This window comes from Perognathus longimembris, chromosome 2 (genome assembly GCF_023159225.1).
Source record: "Perognathus longimembris pacificus isolate PPM17 chromosome 2, ASM2315922v1, whole genome shotgun sequence".
NCBI lineage: Eukaryota > Metazoa > Chordata > Mammalia > Rodentia > Heteromyidae > Perognathus > Perognathus longimembris.
In genome coordinates this window covers 48,634,207-48,650,161 of record NC_063162.1, presented here as the reverse complement: position 1 = coordinate 48,650,161, position 15,955 = coordinate 48,634,207, and the positions used below count along the sequence as shown (strand labels likewise).

The window sequence follows — 15,955 nt, the reverse complement described above, 5'->3', positions numbered from 1 at the left end:
TATTTGTACTGCACACTTTAATGCTTTTTAATAGCAAATTTTTAATTAAATGGAAAGTCCTTTTGGAAGTAAGGGAGCAGCCGCAGCAGGACTCAGCATGAGGCACCCACTGAGACCAGAGAAGCCTAGTGAAGAGGGAGGTAGCAGGGCTTTGGGGAGCTCATGGAGCATGCCAGCTTAAGGAGGTGGGAGAGCAACAGGGATCTGGCTATAGCTCCTTCCTTCTATCCTAGAAGCCCTTCTCACCATTTGTAGGCTAAGGAGTAGGACTGAAAAACCAGATAGGATCAAATGAGGTAGGCAATATGATGTTTAGATAGTTCTTAGGCCCCCGGATCCAGTCCTGGCATTCCTCTTAAGTCTTCATTTGTCAAGTGAGGAGAACAAAGGGGCTGTGGTGATGGTTCATTGCCTTGTGGCTCCTGGGTCATATATTTTACGTTCTGGCTGATCTTGCTGCTGCCATGTGGCAGTGATACAGGGAAGTACCTCAGCTCTTAGGAGATGCTCTGGCACTGGGAATGGGAGCAGGGAGCAGCCAAGGAAGAAATACTGTGATTTCTTTGTATCTGAGTACTTTACCAGTTGGTTTGGTGTCAGGCAATTCCTGAAGTGCTGCATAAGATGCTCCTGTAACTGCTGAGGACCGGAGCAAAGGTCAAAGAGAGGGGAGCCCTTTGGAAGAGAGGTTCCCCATCAGGAGAGTTCAGCTAGGGGAGGGACAGGAACACTGGGACAGGCAGCCAAAGCAAGTTGTGTTTGCATTACAATGATGCTCAGGAATTGGCATTTAACCCAGAAATGGCTTGAAGAGGAGACCTCAGAAGACATTAGGTTGGTCTTTTGCCCAAGAGCTTTGGAGAAAGAATTGGGAAGGGATTCTGCTTGCCAGCCTTTCCTTGCCCTTGGTGAATTGCCCTATAGCCTTCTCCAGGCTCTGCTCTCCTGGACCCATCTGTGATGCTGTCGTAGGTACACTTGTGAGCAATCTCTCCTGGGCTCTGTTGCCTTGCTACGTAGTGTGTGAGCTGCTCCCTCTCTCTTATAGGATGCAGTGGAGTGGACCAGCCTTTGGAGTTAGAGAAGCCTGAATTCTTTTCTTGACTACCACTTTGTAGCTCTTTTGGCTAGAGATTTTAAATCTCTGAGCCTCCACTGTCCTCTTCTATAAAATGGGAATCTCATCCATTGCAGAGCAGTATCAAACTCCTTGAAGGCAGGTATTACCCCCCGCTGTTCCTCCTAAATGCCATCACCTAGCCTGGGGTCTGGTGGTGCTCAATACCTGTCTTTAAAATGAGTAATGAATGCCAAGAACCTAACACAAGGCCTGGCACATAGTAAGCACTTGACAATTGCTCATCGTCACCATTGCCTGAATGTGTGTGTGGCCTCTTGGGCTCACCATCCACTATTCTGCTCCTTATCCCTTCCTATTAGGCTCTTCCTTTACCTTTTTCCACTTCCCTTCATCCTCCTGTTCACATATGCTCTTCAGAAGGGGCCCTGGGCTTTCTCAGTTTGTCATTCTCATGCCCCGCCTACAGCACTGACTGCTATGTTTCTTAGTCTGTTATACCACAGTATGTTGTGTCCCAGAACCACTTTCTCTAGGACTAACCCCACTAAGAAGATTCCTGCTTTTTTCCTCCATCTTGGTTTGCATCTTAGACACGCAATTTCTATTTCTTGCCTGGAGAATGGAGTTGGAGATGGAACCTGACTCTAGATTGCTGTGGCCACGTATGTGGCTTGGTGGGGGAGGGGTCGGGCATATTGTCTGTGGTGGCTTCAGGAATGTGTCTGGTGAGGCAGACAGGATGGAACTGGGTAGGGTTGCTAAAGAGCAGAATAGGATTTCCGAGTTTTCTCTCTGTTAATCTCTGTCCCGTCTCCTCTCTTGCAGTGCGCCTCCATGACAGTATTTCTGAAGAAGGGTTTCACTACCTCGTGTTTGACCTGTAAGTGCCACTTTCTGAGGGTGTTGGGGCATTTCCCTCCAGCTGGCTCAAGGTGAAGGCTTGAGTAAAGGTTGAAATGAACTTCCTCTGGAAATGGGGAAGGTTGCCAGCCCCAAAGCACCTCGAGGGTCTCATTGTTTACTTGCTTTCTCTCCATTTGCAAGATGCCATTGCATTCACATTTCTGTTCTGCAGCTCATCTTGTGCTTATGCTTTTTTTTCTTGATTTGTGGTGTGTTGTCTTTAGTAGAGAAATAAGATACAGCTCTTTGCATGACCTTAAAAATTATAAGAAGTAGAGGGTAGCTTTTATTGTTGTAAACTGGACTCCATTGGGTCTCTTCCACTTTGGTTGTTCTTTAACATTCAACGAGTATGTCTTTATCTCCTGGAAATTCCTCTCCACTATTGCCAGGGTTGAGTTTCTGTGTCTTTGGTCCTGTTATTCTTCAATGTTGGTAGTGGGTCTGTCCTTGGACAGCTAAGTGTTAGTATCCATATTGGTCTCAAACAAAACTATGACTTTTAGGGTAGGTTGGATATTTTCTTCAATCTCGTAATTGCTTGATTGTTAGCTAATCTGTAGGGTGTGGAAACAAGTATAGGGAAGGAAGGGTGAGCACATTCAGGTCCTCCAAGGTGAAGCCCTATGTCATTGAAGGATTGAGCATGTTTTGGGCTCTCAGATGAAGCACACTTGGGATTTCTTTTAAAAAATGTTTTACAGCATGACTCTGTTACTGTTGGATGCTGGGATTGGCCACAGGACCCTTGCCTCCTCTGACCACTTTTGCTATTGATTGCAGTGTTACAGGTGGAGAGCTGTTTGAAGACATTGTGGCCAGAGAATACTACAGTGAAGCAGATGCCAGGTAAGATGAAGGCTTCATTGTTCTAGTGCAGCTTTGGTTTAGGATTGCCATGTGTCTTAGCCACCTTAAGAGGCCAGCATTCTGTCTATCTGAGAAGACCCCTTGTCTGGACAAGATTCTGTAGTGCTGAGCTGCATTCTGTGGACAATATTATAAGTTAAAAAATTCAGCGCCCCTAAGGTAAATTTCGTTCAAAGACTATTCCAAGTCACCTCCCCAAATCACATATTTCCTGTATACTGCTATGTACTTTCATGCCCAAGAGCTCTCTCTATGTCTTTTGACAAATCCTATTATATACAAGCCACTGAGCTGAAGTCCTGGGGTGAGAAGAGGTAGAGACAGCATCGTTTCTGTCCTGAAGGAATGGGAACTGGGGAATCTCTTTGGGAGCTTTTAGCCTCTTGTCGCCTAATCTCTTGACTACCATGACCAGCTTCAGTTTGAGCTTTGCTGGCTAGGGACTATTCTCCAGCCCCCTACTCAGAGGTCAGCCATCCATAAAAACGTTGTGGCTCCTTCATATGACACAGCAGAATTCTACCCCACCACAGCACAGCACTCAGGTGATTGTTTAGCCTGCTTTCGCACCTTGGCTCTGCATAACCCTCCTCTGTTGTGGTCCCTCCCCCACCGCACCCCCGACCCAGCCCCTCTTCTTTCTGAGAGTGATGCCCTTACACCCTGGTTTTGATCATCCTGCCTGCTGCTTATCTAGCTTAGGCGGTGGCTCCGGCTGCCTCGGGAGAGTGGGGGAGTACAATTTGCTCACGAATTTCTCAACCCTGAGCCGCCCATGTTTGCTGATCAACTTCAGATGCTTCAGCCTCAGGAAAAATTCTCAAGTTGGGAGATGAATTCCAGTGCCAGCAGGGGAGGACCAGTCTCTAGGAAGGAGGAGGCAGTGATAGCTCAGGGAGCTGGGGGGGGGGGGGGGCGGTCCTGGGGAGGGACTCTGCTGGGACACTTCGCACTTTTGCCATTTTTGGCCAGAAGGCTCTCCCTGCTAGCCGGGCTCTGTTCTAATTATACATTTCTGTGGAGACTCGCCTCTGCAGCTCAATCTTAAAGTCCCTTCTTTGGCCCATTCTTGAGTTCTATGCTATGGGAGACCCTGAGCTAGGGTTCTGATAAGCCTCCTTGGCTCTTGTAGGAGCCTTAGCACCAGATTCTAGGGAAAGGAATCAGAAGTTCAAGCCACTCAGACTTGACCTAGACTAGACACCCTACAGACCTGCCTAATACACCTAGTGGTACCTAATGACTGGGCATCTGTTCTCTGAGGTTGATGTTCTCAGCATCACAGTTACTGACCATCAGGGTGCATAGTTTGTTGTTGTTGTTGTGAGGGCTTCTCCTGTGCATGGTAAACACTTAGAGTCATACTTGGCCAATAGATGCCAGTAGCATTCCTCTCTATTCCCCAATGTGTGATGACCGGAAGTGTCATGTCTCTAGACATTATACCTAATGTTCCTTGGGTACAAACTCATCCCCCTTCCCCAGGTGAAAACTGCTGCTCTAAATTTCCCACCCTTTCTTGCCAGAGTTTGGCTGTAGGCAGCAGGAGTGTTTTCAAGGTGGACCCTGCTTTAAGAATCAGAAGCTGAAAATAGGCTGGGTAAGGGACATGTACTAGCAGGAGTGAGTTGGGCTAAAAAGGAGGACAAAAGGATGAATATAGTTGAAATAGATTGTTTGCATCTACAAAAACAATAATGCAATTCATTTTAGTTTTGGGAAACAAGGAACGGAGAGTGATAGAGGAGGCGAAATTGATTAGAATATATTGCAAATGTGTGAAATGTGACGATGAAATAGCCCTCCACAAAACTAATGTAAGCTAATTAAAAAAATGAATCAGCAGCTGAATGTGACTGGATTAGGTTGTCTTTTTTCTGTGCAGTAATGCCCTTCTGGTGTCCTTTAACATCGTTAGGTATATTGTTTCTGAAAAGAATTTATATGTTTGTTCTATCTTCTCTACTAGTGATAAACTTCAGGGTAGCCACTGTGTCTTATTCATCTTTATATCCTGTGTGGCAACTAGCACAACCCCTTAGAGTCACTCAGTGTATATTTAAGTAAACGAAAATGTGCACCCACCCCAAAATCAACTTAGCTGACTTAGATGGACTCTCCTTCCTGCTATAGGCTTTTTCTTCAAGAAGAAGTTACTAGGGCTGGGGATATAGCCTAGTGGCAAGAGTGCCTGCCTCGGATACACGAGGCCCTAGGTTCGATTCCCCAGCACCACATATACAGAAAACGGCCAGAAGCAGCGCTGTGGCTCAAGTGGCAGAGTGCTAGCCTTGAGCGGGAAGCCAGGGACAGTGCTCAGGCCCTGAGTCCAAGGCCCAGGACTGGCCAAAAAAAAAAAAAAAAGAAGTTACTATATGGAGAAGGAGAAAGAAAAAAGGGACTAGGTGACTTCACTTTTTTTGGGCATCTGGAATGCCTTCCAGTCTCTTGGAAACTAAGTAGTTATGTTGGACCTTTGCAGTAAAAAGAAGCCATAGTGGACCTCTGTTCTAGTATCTCCTCTGCCCTTTAATGGGTGACCCTGAGCACCACATAGTCTACCTGCTCTTCAGTTCCCTTTTTTTGTAAAATATTGGTAAGGATGTGGAGAAAAGGGAACCCTTATACATTGTTGGTATTGCAAATTAGTACAGCCATTTTTGGAAAATGGTATGGATGTTCCTCAGAATCCTTAAAATAGAATTACCATCTGATCTAGCAGTCTCACTACTGGGTAAGTACCCAAAGGAATTGAAATCAGTATTTCGGAGAGATGTCTGTACTCCCACACTCATTGCAGCACTATTCACAGTACCCAAGACATAGAAACAACCTAAGCGTCTATCAACAGATGAGTGGATATTTAAAAGGTGCTGTGTACTATTCAGTCTTTAAAAAGACAAAACAAAACAGGAAATTCTGTCATTTACAACAACATGGATTAATCTGGAGGGCATTATGCTAAAATGAAATAAGCCAAGCACAGAAAGAAAATGCCACATGATTTCACTTACATGTGGAATCTAAAAATGGATCTCATGGAAGCGAAGTAGAATGGCGGTTACCAGTAGCTGTTACAGGGGTGGATGAGGAAAGGAGAGGTGCTGGTCACCCAGTCCCAAGTTTAGACCCGTGGAGAAGATTCTGGCATACTATTTATTGTATTGCAGGTGATAGTAGTTAGCAATAAGGCATTTCAGATTAGCTAAGAGAATTATAAATGTTCTCATGAAGAAATGATAACTATTCAAGTGAAGGATATGCTAATTATCCTGGCTTAACATCATTTTGTCCCCTCAGAAGTAGACACAGTTGGTCAAATGAAAATAAAATACAGCTTGAAAAGTAAAAACAAAATTACTTGAGCTAGATGAGGTCCAAGGCCTACGGGTTAATCTTGTTTTCAGTAATTTTCTGAACTTGTGCCCTGTGCTTTTGGTCCACAGCATGGGGTCTTGAATGAGGTAGTTTAACACTGCATTGACTTCCTTTTCCTTCTGCTTTGTTAGTCACTGTATACATCAGATTCTGGAGAGTGTTAACCACATCCACCAGCATGACATTGTCCACCGGGACCTGAAGGTACTACCCAGGCCCCCCTTCTTTGCCTCCTGCTTGTGACATATTGGCGCCACCTGGTGCCAGGCAGTGGTACTGTGTGGGCCCAAAATAGGCTCCTTTTAGGTGCCTTACAAGGTTCTCCCTATTCCTTCTGCAGCCTGAGAACTTGCTGCTGGCAAGTAAATGCAAGGGTGCTGCGGTCAAACTGGCTGATTTTGGTCTTGCCATCGAAGTGCAGGGAGAACAGCAGGCTTGGTTTGGTAAGAGTGACCCTGGCTTCCCAAATGCAGCCCCCACCCTTCCTCTTCTTCCCGATCTCTCTTCCTCTTTCAGAAATAGAAGCCAGAACTTTAATGGTCCTGGTTTCCTCAGTGAGTGGAGGAGGGTAGGAGTGTGCAGAGATTGCTCCTGGCTTTCATGACTCAGTACAGTGAGTCTAGCTGTTGTCAGGACTGCATTCTTGCTGCCTCTGGGGAGGCATTGAAGTTCCTGGTAGGCACATGGACTAGCCCTCTGATTTAGATTCCAGACACTACAAGAAACCCTTCCTGTCATCTCTTGCAGCCTGTGTGCTGAAAGCTTATGTAGCAAAAGCAGCAAGATGAAAAGGGCTTTTGGAATAAATTGTGGATGTGCGCTTACTGAAAGTGGTTCAGTGTGCCTCTGCCCTCTCTTCTGCTACAGGTTTTGCTGGCACCCCAGGTTACTTGTCCCCTGAGGTCTTGAGGAAAGATCCCTATGGAAAACCTGTGGATATCTGGGCCTGCGGTAAGCCCATTCCACGCTCTCAGCTTTTTGGTGTTAAGGGCTCTCAGCTTCTGGTGATGGCAAGAAAGAGGCATTGCTCTTACTTGCAGGTTCCAAAAGTGCCTGCTATATGTGAGATCATGGTGTTTGTTCTTGTCCCCCTGGGAGGGCTGTTCTCATCACGCCCTTTTTCCCAAGTAACTTCCTGGATTATGTTGCATCCTTCTTGGAGAGGGATTTGCCCATCCCTCAGAGAATAGATTGTGCCTAAAGAAATCACTGATGTGATTTAATAACATGAAGAGTGAGGCACAGCAGGAGGGGTTGGTGGAACAGTATTATCAACTGACATCCACCTGTAACTCTGGTCCAGCCCTTGCCTTTCTGGGTGGCTCTGAGCCCTGCATGGCCTTTCTTGGTTCCTCAGGGAAGTAGGTAACTGACCCCAGTGACCTGTGTGTTCTGTCTCGTAGGGGTCATCCTGTATATCCTCCTGGTGGGCTATCCTCCTTTCTGGGATGAGGATCAGCACAAGCTGTATCAGCAGATCAAAGCTGGAGCCTACGATGTAAGGATGGGTTTTCTGAGAGCTAAGCAAGTACCCCGGAAATGACAAATTTCTTATCCCTCAGGCTCTGTCCCAGGGAGGGCATGTGTTTATTGTGTCACAAAATACAAGGGATGTCAAGGGGCTTTGAGGACCCAGGGATGGACATACAGGACTCAATATTGCCACCCTATGTGCAGGGAGCAACCTTTTTTCTTTTCTTTTCCTTTTTTTGCGGGGGGAGAAATCATCTTGGTAGCTCTAAAGTTAAATAACTCACTAAGTCCTTTGATCTTCATTTGCAAAGAGTGAGGAGGCCACAGGGTGTGCTGCATCATACAGGGAGGAGAAGTCTGGAGTCTCCCTCCATTACAGTGGGACCTTGGGCATGCCGCTGAGCCCATTTTCTCCTTAGTAGACAGATCGAGTTGAAGTAGAAAATGTTGGAGTTCTCTTCCTGTTCTTGGCTGATATTCCAGCCTTCTAACCATGACTGTTCTCTCTTCTTTTCCCAGTTTGAGTTTACATAGGTTCTAGGATAGGCTCGGGGTTTCTCTCTATCCAAACTTTGATTACCACAGATTATTCCAATTGTAGGAATTGGGATGAAAACAGCCTCCATTTCAGGGTATGGACTCACATGTGTCATATCCTTCCTTCCCCTGTTCCTGCTCCTTAGTTCCCATCACCAGAATGGGACACAGTGACTCCCGAAGCCAAGAATTTGATCAACCAGATGCTGACCATAAACCCAGCAAAGCGCATCACAGCTGACCAGGCTCTCAAGCACCCATGGGTCTGTGTAAGTGCTTTGCCCCAGGTCTTGGAGATAAGAGGTGATGGGACCCCATGCCCTCAGTGTCTCCCTTACACTGCATTTTATCAGCAGAGAATCATCCTGGTCCCTAACCAGAGGCCAGAGGGACTGAGTGGAAGCCAAGATCAATAAATGTCATTTGGGAATTCAGGGAGGCAAAACGGGCCAACAGGTTTTTACTTGCCTTTACTCCCAGTTGCTGTTATGAAAGACTGGGATTTTGTTGTGGGATTTTGTTTGTATTTGTTTTTTTGTGCTGGTCTTGTGGCTTAAACTGGGGCCTGGGCACTGGCCCTGAGCTTTTTTGCTCAAGGGTACCCTCTCTCATTTGAGCCACAGATCCACTTCCAGCTGTGTGTGTGTGTGTGTGTGTGTGTGTGTGTGTGTGTTTAATTGGAGATAAGACTCTCAAGGACACTTTGCTGATCCTCAGATCTCAGCCTCTTGAGTAGCTAGGGTTACAGGCATGAGTCACTGGCACCTGGCTGATTTCGTTTTTGTTGTTTTATGGGTTTTTTTTTTTTTTTTTGCCAGTCCTGGGGCTTGAACTTTGGGCCTGGGCACTGTTCCTGAGCTCCCTTTGCTCAGCTAGCACTCTACCACTTCAGCCATAGCACTACTTCTGGCTTTTTCTGTGATTTATTGGAGACAGGAGGTTCATAGACTTTCTTGCCTGGGCTGGCTTCAAACCTCAGTCTTCAGATCTCAGCCTCCTGTGAGTAGCTACAATTACAGATGTGAGCCACTGGAGCCTGGCTTGATTTAGGTTTTTTTTTTTTTTTTTTTTGAATGAGGACTTGGAGTGACCCTTGCAGGCTCTGGGTAGTTGATGATTAAAAAAAATAATAAAGCTGGCAGAACATAAAGTGAACTCCCAAGTTTAGGGCCAACTCAGTCTCAACTATGATATAACTAACAGAACTGTGACTAGGACCCCAAAAAATGAAATAGGCCTCTGATCCATTAAAACAGAGCATCGTGGGGTTGAAGTCATTCAGTTTGTAGAGCACTACCATGTTCAAGTCCCAGTCTCCAACTGGAAACAAAAACAGAGCATGCTGAAGCTGAGTTATGAAGCTTCTGTGCTGAATCACTAGCACAGGCCCTAGGCTATTGGTGTTGTTTGATGTACTATGTTTTCATATACAAGTCAATCAAATATCTACTTTTAGACAAAGAGGGTCTGGTATGGTTAAGCATCTTGACAACCATGTTGTATTTGTTTATTTGTCCATTCTTGTGTTTATTGAATGCCTCTTTGGTGCTGGTTGCTCTGGGATATTGGAGATGCAAAGCACAAGCCTTGCTCCAGAGATCTGGGATGAAAGGCACTTAAACAGGCAACTGTTCAACAGTGTGACAAGCACTAGAAAGAACCTAATAAGTGCAGGAGTTCCTGCTGTCCCTGGAGGTCTGTAGGGTCACAGAGGCTATATGGAGAAGATGACCTGGTTCTTAGTGAATGAATAAGAACTCTCTAAGCTGTTATCCTACAGAGAGAAGTAAGCATGAGCCAGACTGAGAGGCCATAGAAAATTGTTGAGTGTAAAGAATGTTAATTTGTTTTGTTGTCAACAAGGCTGTAACTACAGGAATGTTAAGAGAATGAGGCCAAAAAGATTCTATGACATACAAATTTCTGCCTAAGGAGTTGGAGATTTTATTCTGAAAGCATGGGGAACCATTTAAGAGTTTTAGAAAGAATGAAAAAATGGCATTTAAGAAAGATGGAGACTGTGTAGAAAATAAAATTGATGAGACAAGAGAAAGGCAGAAAGCTCAGAAGGCTATCTAAGCAAGACCAGAGGAGGTCTCAGCAGTAGAGAGAGGAGAGTGGGTGGTGTGATGAGTAGACAAATTCAAGAGATATCTAAGACATAGAATCTGAAGGATTTAGTGACTAGATTCGCAGAGTAAAGGAGAAAGGGGTGGTAATTGCTAGGCTTTGAGTTGGTCATTAAGCAGATTCAAAAGAAACCTACAGAACAAAGCTTTGTGAGAAAAGATGATGACATAGTTTTGTACACACTTGAGTATGGTGTCAAGGGACTGGCAGTTAGAAAAGTGTGGCTTTGTGAGGCTAGAGATGTGGCTTAGTGGCAGAGTGCTTTCCTAGCATGCACAAAGCTCTGGGTTCCATGAGAATGGAACTGCAAAAAGAAAAAGAGGGGAAGGGAGGAAGGGACAGAAACAAACAGGAGGAGGAAGAGACATGGATGTAGACATTGGAGAAGGATCTAGAGATGTAGCTTAAATTGTAGAATGCCACCCTGGCAACTATAAGCCCCAAGTTGAAGGAAGGAAGGAAGAAAGGGAAGAAGGAAGGAAGGAAGGAAGGAAGGAAGGAAGGAAGGAAGGAAGGACGGACAAAATGTTAGGAATGCATCATCCTTGTTGTATAGGTAATCTTGCTAATCAAGATCCTTATTGTGAGCCTGTGAAGAGAGGAGAGAGCACTAAACACTAGCATTTAGGGACAGCGAGAATTAGAGGACCTAGCAAAAGGGACTGAGGATAACTCTCATAGTTGAAGAAGATTCAGAAGCTAAGAAACTAGAGCCTCTTAGTAAGGGAGCATCAGTAATCAAAGGTTGCAGGAGTCTGTGGTACAGATGGGAAGGAATAACTGGATTCTACTAAATGAGAGGCCATTGTTCCATCATTTCACAAATAGCAAGAGAAACCTGCTTTCCAAGAGCAGCTAAGATGTTCTAAGGAGCTAGGCAGTGAAGTGGAAAAGAAGTTAGTACACTGTAGAGGGGGAGGATGTGTTGTGGAGCTTGCTTTTTTTGCCTTGCGCATGTGCGCGTGTATGCCAGTACTAGGGCTTGAACTCAGGGCCTAGGTACTGTTTTTTAGCTTTTTTACTCAAGGCTAGTGCACTATCACTTGAGCCACACCTCTACTCTTTTGGCTTTTTTGTGATTAATTTGACACAAAAGTCTCATAGACGTTTCCTGTCAAGGCTGGCTTTGAACCACATTCTTCAGATCTCAGCTTCCTGAGTAGCTAGGGTTATAGGCATGAGCCATCAGTGCCCAGCTGTCTTTGTTTTTGTTTAAAAATTAATGTATATTAATATTTTAATTAATAAAAATTGTTTATATATAAATTATTTTAATACACAGTACTAATTGTGATAGTTTAGTTATCAATATTCCCTACCTCTATAACTTCCAGTAATCACTGGTTGACATTCTGGTCAACTTTTTTTTTTTTTTTTTGCCAGTCCTGGGGCCTGGACTCAGGGCCTGAGAACTGTCCCTGGCTTCTTTTTGCTCAAGGCTAGCACTCTGCCACTTGAGCCACAGCGCCACTTCTGGCCATTTTCTGTATATGTGGTGCTGGGGAATTGAACCCAGGGCCTCATGTATATGAGGCAAGCACTCTTGCCACTAGGCCATATCCCCAGCCCAACTTTTTTTCTTTTTAACTTCCACATATGAGAGAGAACATGTAGTACCTGTCTGTATGTCTGGCTTATTTTAGTTAATGTCATGTCCTATAGTTCTGATGATTTTTCAGAAGCTTGAATAGAAGCTTGCAGAAAGCTTATAGTTCTCTGATGTCTCTCAGAGTTCAGAATGTGAACTATAGTGAGTGCTTGGCAAACAGAATTGGACTAGGGTCCAATCCTCAGCTACCTTTGCCCAAGGAAGATTAGAAGAAAGCTTTCTCGGCACACTCATCTAGCATCTGTTATTGGTGGTGGTTTCAGGTTCAGATGTCCTTACATATCCTTGAGTTTGGGATGGTGCTTTTGTTCTAAAAGTGTTTTTGTGTCTGAGACCAGCTTTGAGCTTCAGAACAGCTCTGTGGTGCCAGAGCAGGGAACCCTGTCCTCACGTAATCCTTGTTGCTAGGACTAAGGTACAGGGCAGAGGACCTGGGCTGGGGTCTCACAGGTCGTTGTGTTTGGCTTCCAGCAACGATCTACAGTGGCCTCCATGATGCATCGCCAAGAGACTGTAGAGTGCTTGCGAAAGTTCAATGCCCGGAGAAAACTGAAGGTGGGTTTTTTTTTCCTGGACCATCAGCCTCCTGAAATTTGACCTTCCAACAGTACAGTTCCTGTCTTAGCATAGAAGCTCCCATCCTGCTGGAGCCAAGGGGTGCTTGTACATGTTGAGGGATGGGGGCAGAAACCTGAGTTGTTCAGAATCTAACCAGCAGCTACTTTTGCCTTGAGGCCATGCTACTCTTTCTCTAGTATTCAGTTGAATTCATTCTTCTCTCCCCAGGGTGCCATCCTCACCACCATGCTTGTCTCCAGGAATTTTTCAGGTATGTGTTCCCAACTGTACAGTTTCATTCTGCAGAGGTGAGTGGGTCAGAAATGGCAATCCCAGGCCGCACAGGTGTGTGCAATGCACTTCAAGCAGGATGAATCGGGATTCTGTTTTGAAGGGCTACTGCCATCACGTCCTGATTCCAAGTCCTGTTACTGACATTCTTTGGGGGTGGTGGGAGGCCTCTGTTGGAGCTCAGATGTATGAGTTCCATTCCTTAGAATCTCCCATGGAGTATTCTTCACCATCTCACCTGAACCTTTCCCTGCATATTCTTTCTTAATTCAGCACATTAGGATCGTAAACCAGGGCTTTGGAGAATGTGCTGGTAAGAAAAGAAAAAAAAAAAGATGAGGTGCTGTGGTGCCACCCACTAGGATGATTTTTTATTTCATTTTGTTCAAGCTGGGATGCTTAATAAAAGTTATTCCAGAACTTTAAACCTTTTATAGTGACCTAGACTTACATATTCTTTGTGATACTAGCCGTAAAAGTGAAGAACCAGAAACCAGCAAGGTAGGATGAAAAGGGACCACCTTAGATATGCAAGAAGAATTGTAAGAGTTGCGATCAGTAGTTTGTAAATCACACTTGCCATTACTTTTTAAGATGCAAGACACTCCAGTCCCCCTTTGCCCCGTTCTTATCCCACCCCCAATCATTGTTTGCCCTTAGCTAGGAGCACAGTAGCTTTTCTTTGGTGAAAAAATAGAGGCTTAACTAAAGACAGAGTGGTCTCTCCCCAGCTTGCTGTTGCTCCTGGTCTTCCTTCCCTCTAACACTCAGCCTCGCTGTTTTGATTGAAGACTCCCTTCCTCACTTCATCCTCCTAACAAGACTCCCTTCCCTTGCTTTCCTACTGCGCCGCATGGAGAAAGGCTTGTGTGGGAGTACCAGCCTCCAGTTAGGGTGGGCAGCCCGTCTAGGCAGGGCTTGCTTCCTTGAATCCTGGTGAGCTGGGCTGTGCTGGTTTACTGGTTCCAGGTAACCCAAGGGCCTTAGCTCAGAGGAGCCTACAGGAAGGATGGCAGGCCTAGGGCTTCACACGCTTCCACTGGAGACCTAAATGGCTCCAGTGTTAGGACTGAATAGTGAGCCCAAGGGTGTCTGTCCCTTGTGACCCTGGTTTGGGGGTTCATTCTTAAGTTATGGGTGGGTACTAGGGAAGATTGTACCCCTGATTCTTCCTCAGAGGGGAACGGGAGTGGGTGGTTGGCCACCTCCCACAGAGATGGACTTGTGGGCCCATGTTGTGCTACTTATCCTCTAATTACTTAAACAGCTTCTACTTTCTCGGTTTAAGAACCTTCTAGAGTGGCTCAAGTGGCAGAGTGCTACCTTTGAGCAAAGAGAAGCCAGGGACAGTGCTCATGCCCTGAGTTCAAGCTCCAGGACTAGCAAAAAAAAAAAAAAAAGAAGAAAAGAAACGAAATTCTTTGGGGCTGGGAATATGGCCTAGTGGCAAGAGTGCTTGACTCATATACATGAAGCCCTGGGTTCGATTCCCCAGCACCACATATATAGAAAATGGCCAGAGGTGGCGCTATAGCTCAAGTGGCAGAGTGCTAACCTTGAACAAAAAGTAGCCAGGGACAGTGCTCAGCTCCTGAGTTCAAGGCCCAGGACTGGCAAAAAAAAAAAAAAAAGAACTTTTCTAGAGAATTACGTTTGAGGGTGTTTCTCAGCTGCACCTAGAGAGGTGGCCTGTCCTTTCCCCTCTTGTCACAGAAATGTGAAGATGGGCTTCTGCTTCTTTTAGCCTGGCCAGTCAGTAGCAAGTAGCCTGTCTCATGGCCTTGGGTCTCCAGAAAACAGTGTCCTGGTTTCAAACAATTGGGCTGTTCAGACAATTGACTGTTAGTACAGAATACTAATTTATTCCTAAAGATCGTCCTGTCCTCATTACCCAGACCTTTTATGGTCTTGGAGCTCACTTTGCCCAGGTCAAAGAAGTCCAAAACCAAAACAATCCAGTGCTGCAAGCATTCCAGAATGGCCGACCTCTTCAGCCCTGGTGAGGACAGCCTGTCTCCATAAACTTCGTCAGAAAGAACTACCTACAGGTGTAATCAAGGACATACTGGCACTGGTAGTTCACCTATAATCTTAGCTATACAGGAGGCTGAGATCTGAGAATTGAGGTTCAAAGCTAGCTCAGGCAGGTTAAGTCTGAGTAGATTCTTTATCGCTAATTAACCAGTAAAAAACTGGAAGTGGAGGAATGGCTCAAGTGGTAGCCAGCAAAAACAACAACAAAACCTGAGCAAGAACATTCAAGCCCCAGTACCTGCACAAAAAGGGAATGTAGTTTAGCCCTGGACTGTAGTGGCTTGGCAAATGATGAAATCAGAGCTTCTAGAACACACGGCTGGCAGCTTCTGTTTTCTTTCTGAGGGCTGATTTCCTGGACATCATTACCCTCGGTGCACTTGTGAAATACAGGCTGAGAAAAGCTGTCTCTCTTGGTTGCCTTCCTTATGAGGGAGAGTGACCTGTGTCTCTTAAGGAGCTGGGCCTATCTATAAACATGGCTGCACAAGTTCCAGGGGGCCTCTTGCATGCCCCAGTGCCTCTCTACTATTTGGAAAGTGTTAAGGGGAAAGGGCTGCTCTGTGCTCCAGGCTGTTGGATAATGGGCTCATTTAGGTCTGATGAGAATCAATGTCCTTACAGCCTGAAGTAGATCACCTCAGAAAAGGTGCCTACTTCCCACCAAGTCAGGCTTTTCTCTGGGGAATCTCACCAGAAGTGACCATGGGACAAGCACTGAAACCATCTTCACAATGTAAAGGCGTGGTATTCCCTTTGCCCTGTCCAAGCCTGATCCTCTCAGGCCCCCCAGACTGCTGCAGGGCTGGCTGCTCCTGCCATCTCAGCCTGACCCTTGGCACCTCTGCTCCCCAGCTCGGCTGGCTTGGCCAACGCCACCTGGGTCTTACTGTGTGGGCAGCCAGTGGTTCCCAGGCATTGTGCTGGGGCATGCTCGCTGCTGTCTGGCCCCTGTGGCTTTGCGGCAGCTCTGTGCACTGAGAGATTGTATCCCCTCAGTTGGCAGGCAGAGCTCCGCCCCCGCCTCGCCTGCCGCGAGCGCCGCCGGCCTGGCCGGGCAAGGTACGTGGCATGAGTCCTCCCCGACCGCC

At 46.0% G+C, this 15,955-nt stretch overlaps 1 protein-coding gene across 21 annotated transcripts in view; it reads left to right on the top strand.

Moving 5' to 3' along the window:
• Window positions 1–15,955, top strand: part of Camk2g (calcium/calmodulin dependent protein kinase II gamma) — a 62,249-nt gene that overhangs the window by 20,286 nt on the left and 26,008 nt on the right. For 11 of the 21 annotated variants that reach the window (XM_048339080.1, XM_048339075.1, XM_048339070.1 and 8 more), the window contains exons 4-12: window positions 1,907–1,961; window positions 2,768–2,833; window positions 6,364–6,436; window positions 6,573–6,675; window positions 7,100–7,183; window positions 7,636–7,730; window positions 8,389–8,511; window positions 12,453–12,536; window positions 12,768–12,810. In XM_048339080.1, the coding sequence (XP_048195037.1) occupies window positions 1,907–1,961; window positions 2,768–2,833; window positions 6,364–6,436; window positions 6,573–6,675; window positions 7,100–7,183; window positions 7,636–7,730; window positions 8,389–8,511; window positions 12,453–12,536; window positions 12,768–12,810 (726 nt within the window). Of the gene's footprint in view, window positions 1–1,906; window positions 1,962–2,767; window positions 2,834–6,363; window positions 6,437–6,572; window positions 6,676–7,099; window positions 7,184–7,635; window positions 7,731–8,388; window positions 8,512–12,452; window positions 12,537–12,767; window positions 12,811–15,863; window positions 15,927–15,955 lie in introns of those variants that run through there. The other 10 variants (XM_048339074.1, XM_048339065.1, XM_048339076.1 and 7 more) reach the window with 2 other exon arrangements.